This window comes from Carassius carassius, chromosome 5 (genome assembly GCF_963082965.1).
Source record: "Carassius carassius chromosome 5, fCarCar2.1, whole genome shotgun sequence".
Lineage (NCBI taxonomy): Eukaryota > Metazoa > Chordata > Actinopteri > Cypriniformes > Cyprinidae > Carassius > Carassius carassius.
In genome coordinates this window covers 40,377,933-40,391,448 of record NC_081759.1, presented here as the reverse complement: position 1 = coordinate 40,391,448, position 13,516 = coordinate 40,377,933, and the positions used below count along the sequence as shown (strand labels likewise).

The window sequence follows — 13,516 nt, the reverse complement described above, 5'->3', positions numbered from 1 at the left end:
TCGATGAGAGTGTGCTTGAGTCTGAGATTGCGCTAACACCAGCCAGTCGTCCAGATAGTTTAACACACGGACGCCCCGGAGCCGCAACGGGGCCAGAGCTGCGTCCATGCATTTTGAGAATGTACGGGGAGCTAGCGCTAAGCCAAAGGGAAGAACGCGGTACTGATACGCTTTGCCCTCCAAAGCGAATCTGAGAAACTTCCGGTGTCTCTCGATGATCTGAATATGAAAATAAGCATCCTTCAGATCGATCGTGACAAACCAGTCGTTTGGTTGAATCTGAGACAAAATAGATTTTACCGTCAACATCTTGAATTTGCTCGACCTGAGTGCAAGATTTAGACGGCGTAAATCCAGAATGGGTCGTAATCCGCCGTCCTTTTTTGGTACCACAAAATAACGGCTGTAAAACCCTGACTCCATCTGAGAGGGGTGTACTTCTTCTATAGCCCCTTTGCTCAGTAGAGCTAACATTTCCTGTCTCAGCACCGCCATGTCCATCGGTTTCATCACCGTGGAGAGAATTCCGCGGAAAGGGGGCGGGCCTTTCCGAAACTGAATGGTGTATCCGTGACAAATTGTGCGTAACACCCATTGAGAAATGCCGGGCAAGCGTTCCCACGCGGCCCGAAACAATATTAGCGGTTTCAACATGTTCGTTTCCTGCAACGCTGTTGCACACATAGAAATGTCTGGGCACGAAAGACTCACGGTGTTCGTCCACAGGGGAAGTATATGCATAGCAGGCGTTGCATCTCGTTGTACGTAATCCTGAAACGTGTCCACGGCAGGAATTAGGCCAACAGATTGAGCATCGGGCTCTGCCGCTAGTGAAACAATGGCGGCTGTGCGAGCCGTCATGACGGGCCGTTCGATGACGACCCTTTGAAGCGCTCCTCGAGCTCTGAAAACTGGATCGTGCATAGTGTCTGAGGAAGCGATTGGTGTTACAGTTCGCTCCAATGCTGTTCGAGGCGCTGTTTGCGGCGAAACAGTCAGGGTTTGAGCGTGGGGACTGCAATGAGAGTGTTGGATGCGCGAAAGCGGTCCAACAGCGCTCTCTAGCGGAGGGCACAGTCCCTGGCAGGCAGCGAAAAAATCAGGAGCTGCTGTTAGGTGCCCGAGAACGAGAGGCATTGGCCGACGAACTCAGGTTCAACCTTTTCCGCTGGCGTTGTTGAGCCGGTGGAGCAACCCTAGGGCCCCAGTCCTTGCGAGGGGGCGCCATAGGTGAAGGCTCTTCCCGAGAGGGCACTCACTGGTGGTGAGAGGAGGTTGAGCGAGAACGCGCGGGCGCCTGACGGCGTTCAACCTCTCTGGGTCTGCGGGGAATCAGCTGGCGGAAAGCGGCTGATTGCTGTTTCGCTGCTCTGAACTTCTCCACCACTGAAGTGACCGCCTCTCCAAATAAACCGTCCTTAGACACAGGGGCATCCATGAGGAAAGATTTATCCTTTTCCTTTATGTCGGTGAGATTAAGCCAGAGGTGGCGCTCAACCGTAATTAATCCAGCCATGGAACGGCCCACTGCTCGAGCAGTATGTTTGGTAGCACGAAGCGCCAAATCAGTTGCTCGCCGTAGTTCCTTGACCGCCTCAGGTGTAATGCCGTCCCCCTCGTCCAATCCTTTTAACAGCTCCGCTTGGTAGGCCTGAAGGACCGCCATAGAATGAAGCGAAGCAGCCGCTTGGCCAGCGGCCATATAGGATTTTCCCACTAAACTAGACGTGACTCGACACGCCTTCGAGGGGAGGAGGGGGCGGGACTTCCACGCCGCGGCCGAATTAGGCGCAAGATGTTCGGCGAGAGTCTCTTCCACCGGCGGTATCGCTGTATAGCCATGACTCGCCATACCCGAAATGGTGGCGAAATCCGCGGCCGCAGCGTTCGTGATGCGCGCCGCAAACGGCTGTTTCCAGGACCTCGAAACCTCCTGGTGGAGGTCCGGGAAAAAGGGTAAAGGCCTCCGGGGCTGCGCAGGTGTCCGACTAGTTAGGAAACGGTCGTCCAGCTTCGAAGAAGGTTGGGCCTCGGCCTTTTCAACCTCCCATTCCAGCCCCAATGTAACCACTGCACGGGAAACCACATCCAACAGCTCACTGTAGGAGGGGGAAACACGCCTCTCCTGTCCACTAGGAGGGAGAGGGCTCGTGTCGGCCACGAAGTCCTCGGACCCCGAGGCCGCAGTGGAAAGAACGTCGTCATCATGGCGGTCACAACCGAAGGAGATGGCACTACATGCCCCCGGTGTGGGCCGTAAATCCTCACAGGAAAAGACGACAGGTTCAAAAGTTTTCCTGTGTATTAGGGTAGGGGAGAGCGAGCGATGTGGAGAGTAATTTTCCATCACTGAACTGTCCTCGAACTCCATGTCACCCCAAGCTATCACCTCGTGCGGTGCCTCGGCAGTCGCAGAAGTGGTGTGGCGGGGGTTAGACACGGCAACATCGGAGAACACATCTACCCTAGAGCGAAGCACCCTGAGTCGCAGGCCATCGCAATGGGGGCATGAAGAAAGGCCGCTAAGCGCCTCCTGTGCATGGTGTAAGCCTAGGCAAACTACGCACCTGTCATGAGTGTCCCCCTGAACGATGTACCTGGTACACGGGTCCTTGCACTTCTTGATACTCATCGCGTCCACGGAGAGGAGTATACTGCTCGTAGACGATCGCTGAGAACGTGAGACAATAGGGCACAGAAGATTCGCTTCGTACTGAAGGAATGAAAACTGAGGTAAATGGCGCGCGGCACCAGGTATATATATGCCTACGCATGCTGGGCGGTGCCACGCGCTATTTGGCCAATAGGATTGGCGGGATGGTATAGGGCTTCAGACATTCGTCACACCGAAGGTGTTCCCATACGTGGTGACGTCACCGCAGCATCGAAGTGACCTATGAAAGGGAACTCAGGGCACACGTCCTGATCATAGACAGCGGCTGCCACGTTTCTCTCACGTTCAGTTACGTAAGCACTTGCGTCATAAAACCACGGCGAGTAAAATAGTAAATGATTTTTATCCGAAAGTGTAACGATGCAGACATGTTTTCTGTAAGGAGTAAGTTTAGAGTTAGGGTTTGGTCAGGGGATACAAAATAACGTTTGGTCAGTATTAAAGTAATGGGAGCCTATGTAGAGTCCCCACAATTCACAGAAACAAACGTGTGTGTGTGTGTGTGTGTGTGTGTGTGTTATGCAGTGAAAGCTTTTTCTGTGAGGATGGGATTGTTCATTGTAGGATTATAATACAAATCATGAAAATTTTATATATATATATATATATATATATATATATATATATAATTAATTATGTAGATATACAAAATTGTCACAGAAAGAAAGAAGTGGAAAAACTAGATATAAATTGTATTTAATATTTTGTTTTTATTATTATGTTATAGAAATGTTTTTTGAAATTAAGCGATTAATTTGCAGAATTTTTTTTTTTTTTTTACTATTTCTCCTTTTTATTTACTGAGGCTGCTTGAAAGATCATATCATCTGGCCATCAGCAATTAATTTGTTAATACACTTTCTACCTTTAGTGTCATGCAGAAGAGAAATGAGAATAAACTGTGTTTAGTGACCCCCTCCAGTAGAGGGCACTATTGGATTCATATTCCTGCTGCAGCGCTTTAGACTAAACAGACAAAACGCCACAAATGTAGTACATGCATTAACAATTAGCTCTGAGTGCATTATTTATAACCTACAGATCAGTAACAAACCTCACTGATAAATGGTATTTATTTTCTGATACAAATTTGTGTGCAATATACTATACCCACCTCACATACCACAAACATCTGCACACACACACACACACACAGACAGACAGGGGACATGGCTTACACATGGGGCTTCGTTTGTGCATCTACTCTGCGTCTGCTAATCATTTTATCTGATAAGCATTTGAGCAACTCAGAAAACATCAGAGCTGAATTTCTTCCTCCCTTCACTTCTCTTCCTCTTCAGCAGATGTTTAGTGTTTTGGAGTTCTGTCTAGTTTTCCAATGCATGCTTGTTTGCAAATTTCCCTTTTTGTCATACCTTTGAACAGAATGCAGTGGTTGTGTGTGAAACTTTGGTCATCGTGCAAGCGAATGTTGGAGTGTCCTGAAGAATCTGATTTGCATTGTAAATTCCCTCTCTATGTAAATGACCGCATGTCATTATTAATAAAAAGGGCATTAGTGACATCACACACTCTGTGCACAGAGCAAACACGCCAGGCGTAAGAAACATGCATATTTATTTTTGCACTCAGGACACATTAAATAAAAACTACAAAGGTACTTATACAAAAGATAGATTATATCCCATTTTACATCCAAAATAACAATAATTTATGGCATAAATTAAAATTCTCACTATTTTATTTACAATCAAATGAAAACAACATCTTCTTGTATAATCCCCGGAAGCACTCTTTCCCCAAAACTGGAGGGATTCCTATCTTGGTTTCTTGGATGGAAAGCCCACTGACATTGTGATAGACCACACAAGGGTATGACACTTTTTTTTTTCACTGGTATAAGTGCTTTGCGATCTAAATGGACGTCAGGTTTCTGTATTATTCAGCAGCCTTTCCAGACGAATATGACCTTGTTAGATTTAACCTGTCACTTTGTGTTTATTATACTCTCTTTCTGTGACCGGTGACACTTTAGTATGCATGGGCAGCAAAGGGTCTGACGAAGTATGCAATAATGAACAGACTGCAGACCAAAATACAGCATTGGATTGAGGAAAAAACAGATATTTGCACTTGAATTGGATGGGCAGCTTTAGTTATAAAGTTACACAGTTTACTGATTTTCAAAAAGATGCAATCTGAGATATAAAAAATGCTTTTGGTTGTGCATAAAACATCACACAGGATAAGTACTTCAGTAATAAAGTGCATAATGTAGTGAGTGTTAAATCATTTTTGACAGTAAGTGTGGCATTTCCCACAAGCATGGCAATGCTCATCCCATGGCCTTTTACAATATTACTAAAACTTACATGAAGTCCTGCACAGAACTAAATAGAAAACTGTTGACCTGTGACTGATGGCTGTGCAAGTGCTGTGAAACGCAAACCACATGTTGTGACACTCAATAGATAATAATGATAATTCTGTCATCATTTACTCACTTTGGGCCTCATTCATGTAACATTCATTAATATGAGTGTAAATTCAGAGTAATCTGCAAGTAAAATGGACATTCTCATAAACTCTCCTCTGAATTCAGAAATGCACTGTAAAACTCAGATAAATAGTAAAACGTGTGTCAATTAGTGAAGGTGGAAACAAAGCTACAAAACTTTGAATCGATTTAATCAAATGCTTCATAAAATGAATCACTTTTTGTCTGGTGACTCCTGCTGATCAGGTAACAAAACCTCTGCTCAAACATGTAAAAAAGCATTTTACAGACCAGAAATTAAGTCTGTATAATACTTTTTTAAATTTTATTATTATAATATTTTAAGGAGAGCTTGGTTATCTTATAACTACAACTAAATAAAAGTAGTTTTAATGCATCAATTATGCCTTGTGATGCACTGTACAATCTCATGAATAATTGTAACCACACTTAATACATTATGAGACTTTTCAATTAATTGTTACACTATGCATTTTAAATTCGGTTCTGATTATTTATGACACATTATGAATAATTATAATGCATCATACTCTTTAATACCCCTTTAAAATGCATTATACATAAAGTCTTTCAATAAAGTCTAACTAAAAATGTCTATAAAAATCAGACAAAGGAACCTATCAGTGACCTATCAGTGAACCAATGACATTTTGAAACCGTTTTTATGTTTTAATTTTTAATTGAATAAATGTTACTTTTTATAATTTACAAGTTATTCCGTAAGCGTCTTCATCTTGTGGACAAACACTACTGGTTCTCAGAATAATAAATCGATAATAAACTGGAAACTAATGTTAGCTTTTTATGCATGATTGGGAGCGGGGTTTTCATACTAATTAATATTTTGAAAATCCAAACACGTTTAGGAGTGATTTTATGAACAATATAAACACACACACACAAATATTCCATGAACGAGGCACAGTTTTCCTTTTTTTGGATAAACTTAACCATTTTTCTGAATACCTTATTTTGCATTCCAAAGGTTTGGAACAACACAAAGGCGAGTAAATGCTGACAAAATGTTCATTTTTGGGCCAACTATCCTTTTTCACCAGTTTAGGAAGCGTCCTCAATCCTCGCAGCCTGCAGTGCAGTGATCCGCGTGGTTTCTGTCGGCTGGAAAAGTGCTTCAGAATGTGAAAGCTCAAAGTTGTGGTGAAGAGGGAGAAAGAGCAAATTGTTTTGGAAGAATTTCACCACTCCCTTCATTGGAGAGGGAAATGAAAGGGGATGACGTTCGATTGTTCCCACACAGAATTACACAACATTCATCACAATGCTTCCCTTGCTCAATGACACCCACAGGACAACATTTATCCCGAGATTCCCCAAGAAGAAAAAAAATCACATCTTTAGTGCTTATTCTCATTTGCTCCGAAGAATTAATGCTTGTTAATCATCGAGGCATTGTGACAGCATAGAAGACAGACAAAAGAGTTTAGTTTTTTTTTGTTTTTTAGTCCTTAAGGCACTTAAAAGGCAACGCAGAAAGATCAAAACCCTACACAAACGACGAGAGACGAAAGTGAGGTCCACAGAGATGTTTTGAACATCGCCCAACTTTAGCGATTTCAAGTTTGGTTCTCCGCCATCCACCTCTTTCTCTCTCTCTCTCTCTCTCGCTCTCTCTCTCGCTTTTTCTTGTTGAGTCCGAATTGCTCTGGACATGATTGTGACATCAATCCTCCGCCAGTTCAGCCAGCTCTCTTACATCTGAAGAAAGGAGTTCTGTGCTCCTCAACAACAGGTGACCTACATTAGAGGTTAAAAAGCGAGCGAAACTGAACGGTATCTCTCCTCCACAGGGGCTGGCTGGGTACCGTGGTTTTATTAGGTTTAGTCTTTCAGTGCGCTCCAATTCAGACGCTTATCGGCTTCTGTGAAAGCATCTAGAGAAATATCTTTCCATTTTGCAGCAATGGACACTTGTTCGTTTGGTAGCATCCCGGCGCTCTTTTGCTTATTAAAATCGCTCGGTGCTTATGTGCACCTGTCACATGAGTTGTGATTGGTTAAGATGCAAATTAAGAGTAAACTCTTTTTGCGCAGCTTCTTCCCAACAACCGATCGGCACGTGTAAGCTAGGACACATTAGGACATGGATGGGATCCAGCATGGGTACAGTGTGTGCATCCTGTAGAGTCTAAAGCAGCTGTAGAGGTCAGAGGCGGTGAGGTTAGTTCCCCACGAGAGGGCTGAGGTCTCCATGGTGGTTCTTGAGCTTCTTCTTAAACAGAGAGATGGTGGAAGGTCTGTAGAAGATGATCCAGGGTTCAGACGTGGTGCTCTGTGCACACGCATCCGACCCGCTGATTGACGGGATGGACGGGGATCTGAGAGGAAAGACAGATACAAAAAGCAGATAAGGACCGAGAACGGAGAAGTTGATTCAAATCAAGCTTTTATGCATGCTACAATACGCCCGGTAAAACCAAATGACATGCAAAATTACAGTAAAATAGATGCTATAATAATTTGCCAACGGCGTACAGATAAAGTAACAAACCAAAGCATGACTGAAATAAAACATCCTATCCCTGCTGAAAAAAACAATAGAAACCATTGCAGAAAATTTGAATGGTTTCCACTACAAATACGACTATTACGAACATTACAAACAATCAACTTTTAACCATTAAAACCATTAAAAATGGTTTCCTGTAGTGCATTTTAGGACATATTCCATTACGTTTTAGTGTTTTTAACAAGTCACCAATAAAAGGTGAAAAATTACCAGTAGAGACCAAAAAAGGGCCATTATAAGCAAAAAAAAAACCATTAGAAATTTTTAGATGGTGTCTGTTTATTTTAGCAGGGATGTTGAAGACGAACATTGACTAAATCAATCAACATCATCATAATTCTTCATCTGCTTTTTATATTAGCATCTCAAACTGAACGGGAAAAAAAGCATTAATTTTATAATGTATGTAACGTTACTTACTTTACAGTAAGATGCAGGAGCAACTTAGCCACCATGGCTATGACTGTTAGCGTTAGCAGAGCAGCTAATGCGTAGACGGTCCACACTGTGAAACACAACACGTTCATTAGTGACAGTAAAGCTAATGCAGCCTTATCATTACAGATGCACTGAAAACTAAGACTAGAGAGAACTCGAGTAACTAGTGTAAAGAGCAGATCGTTTGGAAACGCAAAACACAGAGCTAACGCAAGCTAAAATTTAAAAGCTAAAAAAAAAAAAAATAATAAAAAAGTATTATAAAACGGATCGTTCCGGTCCTTGATTCTGATTGGTTGAGCCGTTTTGTTTATGTTTGTGTGTTGCTCGGCAACCACTCTGTTGGACCCACAACCCTATCTGAGGAACTAGATTGTTTGGCGGAAGAATACAGGTTTTATTAATATCATTACACTAACAATAATAATAATAATAATGATAATATGTACCATTAACCATTTCCCCATCTTTGAAATTAAAGGTGATGTTGCTGCCATGAAATCATAACGAATTAATATGGGATCTCTTCCATAATCTTAATATATATATATATATATATATATATATATATATATATATATATATATATATATATATATATATATATATTTTTTTTTTTTTTTTTTTATCAGTGGTGGATAATGCACTGTCAGAAAAAAAAAAGGATCAAACATTTTCCAAAAGGTGCACCTTTGGGTCTCAAAAAAAATAAAAAAGAGTCACTGGCATGAAAAGGAAAATATGTGTATATGTACTGTATGTTACAAAGTTCAAGACTCATGAAAGGAGGAGGAAAACATGCCTTTAATAACAAAAGAAACAATAAACAATAAAACTAAAGCCGGAGCATGCAGCTGAAGTAGGTTCTGGGCGATATAAAACAAAGCAACATTTTTAATGTTCAATATTTTTTCTGATTCAAGCTTTAATAGCAAAAAAATGCCAGAATTTTCCCTGTGGCAGACATTTTTTAAATCCTAAATTAATCGTTTAAAGATGAACAAAGAGTTAAAACTATACATTTTCTAAGTGTAAAGTGTTTTTCTTATTTTTAACTAGAACTATATATTTTTTTACCTTAAATTAAAATAATACCAATGTACACAATGCATAAAAAGATCCCTCTGTCTTGTTTTATAATGCATGCAGTGAAATCGACTTGACTATGACTAGTATGAATGATGTCTAGTAAAGAGGAGCCGTAATGAAGAGAACTGGACACATACTGGTGCTGTGGCCCGCGGTCCGGCCCGGTTCATGCCACTGACCTGGCATGTCTGCAGGACTTGATGTGATTACATAGTACCGGTGGGAGGATTTTCCATTCTGACTGGTATTGGATTTGGCTGTAGTGCTTCTCATATGTGGCTGCACTGTACTGGAGTCCTCTTCGTCACCATCCTCATCCTCCTCCAGAGGTGTGACCGCTTGTTTTCCAAAAGCTGTGGGGAGATAATCAGCTAATGAAACATGAACAAAACCCCAGACATTCCTTGATGAGATACATTCATATCGCTCTTCTGACGCCCCCTTGGACATTACAGAGAGAGATTTCTCCGCTCTTTTCTTTAGCATCACGTCTTTCATTCAGACGTTGATATAAACGCAGTATGTGGCGTCTAAATCAAACTCTGCCTGCAGGGGAAAAAGGTTCTGTGAATAGTGAAAGCCAATTTGCTTTGCTGACCTTTTCTTTCAAAAAAGAAAACATTTTCCATTTCATACTTCCCTCTCCCTTTATTCTTCCTCAGATTATGGTTATTGAACTCTGCCTCCCAAAACAACACAACACAAAGTGGCAGCGAGTCTGCAAATGTTTAGATATGACAAAAAGCACCCCTAAAGCACTGCTTGGACGTATTTGGTTTTTATTTATTTATTTTTACGACATAAGTCATAAATAAACAACAACTGACTGTGTTTGGTGTCATCACTTCTGATGTTGTTTTTAAGCCATCTGGATGCTTGTGTTGTCAATAAAACACTTTACTTAAAGCCGTTATGTATAATGCATTATAAAGGGTTATTTATGGTTTGATGTAGGGCTTGCACAGACTAGTCGAGGGATCGAATACTTCAATCACTAGTCTGCGCTGTCGGAAACAATCGACTACTCAAGCATGCATTAAGCATAATGCATGCACAGAGCTTGCAAGCACGATGTGAATTTTAGGATTAAAACATGTTTGCATCTGTATCTTTTGCTGGTTTGCACGGCACACGCACATTTGTTTAGTGAAGTTCATAAAAAGAGGAAAATGTGTGCATTGAACCACGAGTAGTCGAGTAACTCAAGTATTTTTTTAATAAAAAATCGACTAGCAGAAATCAGTATTCGTGCATCCCCTGGTATGATGCATTAAAATTATTCATAATGTGCGTTGTAATTCATCATATGTATAACTGAATTTAAAATGCATAGTGTAGCAATGAGTGTTAAAATGCATTCACTGTGGTTACAATTATTCATGAGATTGTACGTTGCATTATAAGGTGCATTACAAGCCATATGCAATGCATTACACATACTTTTAATGTGCATTATACTATACATAAAGGCTTTAAGTAAACTGTTACCAAGCATAAGAAACTGTCATTTTATATGCATTAATTTGATCAAACAGAAAGCAAAACTAGTAATATTGTAAGGAAGTAGATATTAAAAATTGAAAGGCTGGATTTTCAGCATTATTACTCCAGACTTCAGTCTCACATAATCCTTTAGAAATAATTCTAAAATGTTGATTTGCTGCTTAATAAAAACAGATCAGTTTAATGCATACTTGCTAAATAAATTTATTAATTGGAAATATGTATATGTGTGTGTGTGTGTGTGTGTGTGTGTGTGTGTGTGTGTGTGTGTGTGTGTGTGTGTGTGTGTGTGTGTGTGTGTGTGTGTGTGTGTGTGTGTGTGTGTGTGCGCGCGTGTGTGTGTGTGTGTGTGTGTAAAATCTGCAGGGACATTACCATACTGTATACAAGTCGACAGAAATGTTAACTTAAAAGAAAGCCTCACCTTGATAAAGAACAGCAAATCCTTGCGCCTCATTAGTCCTGTCTGAGTAAAAATACAGGATGACGAAGTCTGCAGTGACGTTCACGATGTCCCGCGGTGGATTGCGGCCATCAAATCGCGCCAAAACCTGATTGGTGTAGCCATCCAACAGCTCCACCATATCAGTCTGATCCACGATATTAAAGAAAGTGAAGTTGAACAGAATGACAGAAGCACCTGGAACCTGGAAGAGCGACAGGACAAAGACCAGATACACGCGATATGATTTCTGGCAGGCTCAGGCAAGCGCTCTCTCCATTAGGATATTAAAGTATTAATTGTACCTGAATGGTCCAGTAGCAGACCCTGCCAGGTTTGTATTTGTCCGGGAAATCTGGAGAATAGATCACTGCAGAGGGCGATGTGAAGTTTCCCCCACAAGCGCCTACCTTTGCTATGGGAGAAAAGTGACAGCTTTAGCTTTTACTAAATAATGAGAGGAACATGTTTAACAACCTAGATTTGTGAGGATCATCAACTGTCCTTTGCACAGATAATAAGAGTATAATAAACGTACTGTCGAAGACTATGACACGTCCATCGCCTCCACACGGCTGAGTGTGATCTCCAAAACACACATGGTTACACTCGGTGCTCGGAGCATCACCGTGATGATGATAATCAATGTCATTGCCACAGAAACAAGCATAGCCTGATTCCATCCCGGCAAGCTGAAAGAAAATAATGCACAAATAATCAGGAACTCGTAATTCTCGACAGCCAGGGTAATCCAACTGTGCACAAAACCAAGCCAAATACAAATTATGTTACTGACTTCTTCCCACGCAAACAGATGCACATGATTACATCTAGAACAAATATTGATCCTTTTGTATTTTTTTTTTTTGCTGAGTCATTTTATTAAGCAAGAAAAAATTGAGTGCACTGAAAAAAAAAAGATATTTTTTTAAAGGTACGGGGTTGCAAACTATTTATTTTAGCTACATTTAATAATAATAATAAAAAAATATATGTTGAAAGTTAGTCAACTAAACATTAAAACATATTAGTAAATTCAATTAATATATATATATTTCAAAAATCACTATTCCGGGAATTTTAAGCATGTATATTAATAAACTTTTTTTTTTTTAAGTCAAATATTTTGAATCCCTTTTTTCCCTATTATTTTTAGTTTAAGCTTTTGTCATTTTTAAAGAGATACAGTGCAAAAAAAAATCACTGATAAGCTACTACTAAATATAATGTAGCAACGTTCAAATAGAAACTAACATTTTCTGTAAAACTTCTTTGCAATGATTTGTATCGTGAGAAGCGCTATACAAATAAACTTGAATTGAACAACTGAAAAAAATATTTTAGTATTTTTTTTATTAGGTATAAATATCTAAAAACATCAATCAAGCTGCATAGTTTAATAGTAAAATGAATCATATAATTATTTATAAGTCATATATATACAATTTATCTTGTTTTCTGGAAAAAAAAATCTAAATTTTGTTGGATTTTTTTTGAAAACGATATCTGCCAATTGGACAAGAAAATATTATTGTTTAGCCTCTGAATTAATATTATTTTTCTTACCACACTAGCAGATATTTTTGCTTGTTTAAGCAAATATCGTATATATCGTATACATCTTAAGTCATTTTACTAATCAAGTGAATGCTTCTTGATTCAAAAATGTTTAGATATTTAACAAAATACAAAAAAAAAAATAATAATAAAAATAGGAAGAAAACACCCCAAAATGAAAATCCTGTCATCATTTGCTCACCCTCAAGTTGTTTCAACCCTGTATGAGTTTATTTTTTCTGTTGAACACAAAAGAAGACATTTTGGGGGGGGGAAATATTAATGGTCTGAATTGACTTCCATACTATTATTTTTTTTTTTTGTTTCCATACTATGGAAGTCAGTAGGGACCATCAACTCTTTTGTTTCCCATATTCTTCAAAATATCGTCTTCTGAGTTCAACAGGAAGAAGAAACTCATGGAATATCTTGAGACCGAATAAATTTAAGTTTGCATAAATTTAGACCTTGCACAAAATATAATGCCTATTTATTTATTTATTTTTTTGTCATATAAAATATATCTGTTTGTGAGGTTCCCACATAACTTGTGTTTTATAAAATGATTTATAAGATCATTTAAGCTATAAAATCTGATTAGATGAGTTGCATTTCAAACTTTTGATAAGTAAGCAATAAAAGTACAATTATTTATATATTGATAACACTTTATTTTAAAGTGTCCTTGTTGCTTACTATTATATTAACAATACATTATGCATAATTACATGCAGGTAACCCCAAGACAAACCATACAGAGACTACATGTAGTTATAATTAATATTACTTAAATGTATAAGTGTAACC

The 13,516-nt window shown here is 39.5% G+C and overlaps 1 protein-coding gene across 2 annotated transcripts in view; it reads right to left on the bottom strand.

The window, feature by feature from the left end:
- Nucleotides 1-6,448: 6,448 nt before the first annotated feature.
- LOC132141612 (kremen protein 1-like) overlaps nt 6,449-13,516 on the bottom strand; it is a 63,026-nt gene continuing 55,958 nt past the window's right edge. Inside the window, exons 5-10 of one of the 2 annotated variants that reach the window (XM_059551295.1) lie at nt 11,691-11,844; nt 11,458-11,567; nt 11,135-11,357; nt 9,387-9,560; nt 8,101-8,185; nt 6,449-7,489 (exon numbers count right to left, since the gene is read on the bottom strand). In XM_059551295.1, coding sequence (XP_059407278.1) covers nt 7,333-7,489; nt 8,101-8,185; nt 9,387-9,560; nt 11,135-11,357; nt 11,458-11,567; nt 11,691-11,844 — 903 coding nt within the window. In that variant the 3' untranslated portion in view covers nt 6,449-7,332. Of the gene's footprint in view, nt 7,490-8,100; nt 8,186-9,344; nt 9,561-11,134; nt 11,358-11,457; nt 11,568-11,690; nt 11,845-13,516 lie in introns of both variants that reach the window. The other variant, XM_059551294.1, reaches the window with a different exon arrangement.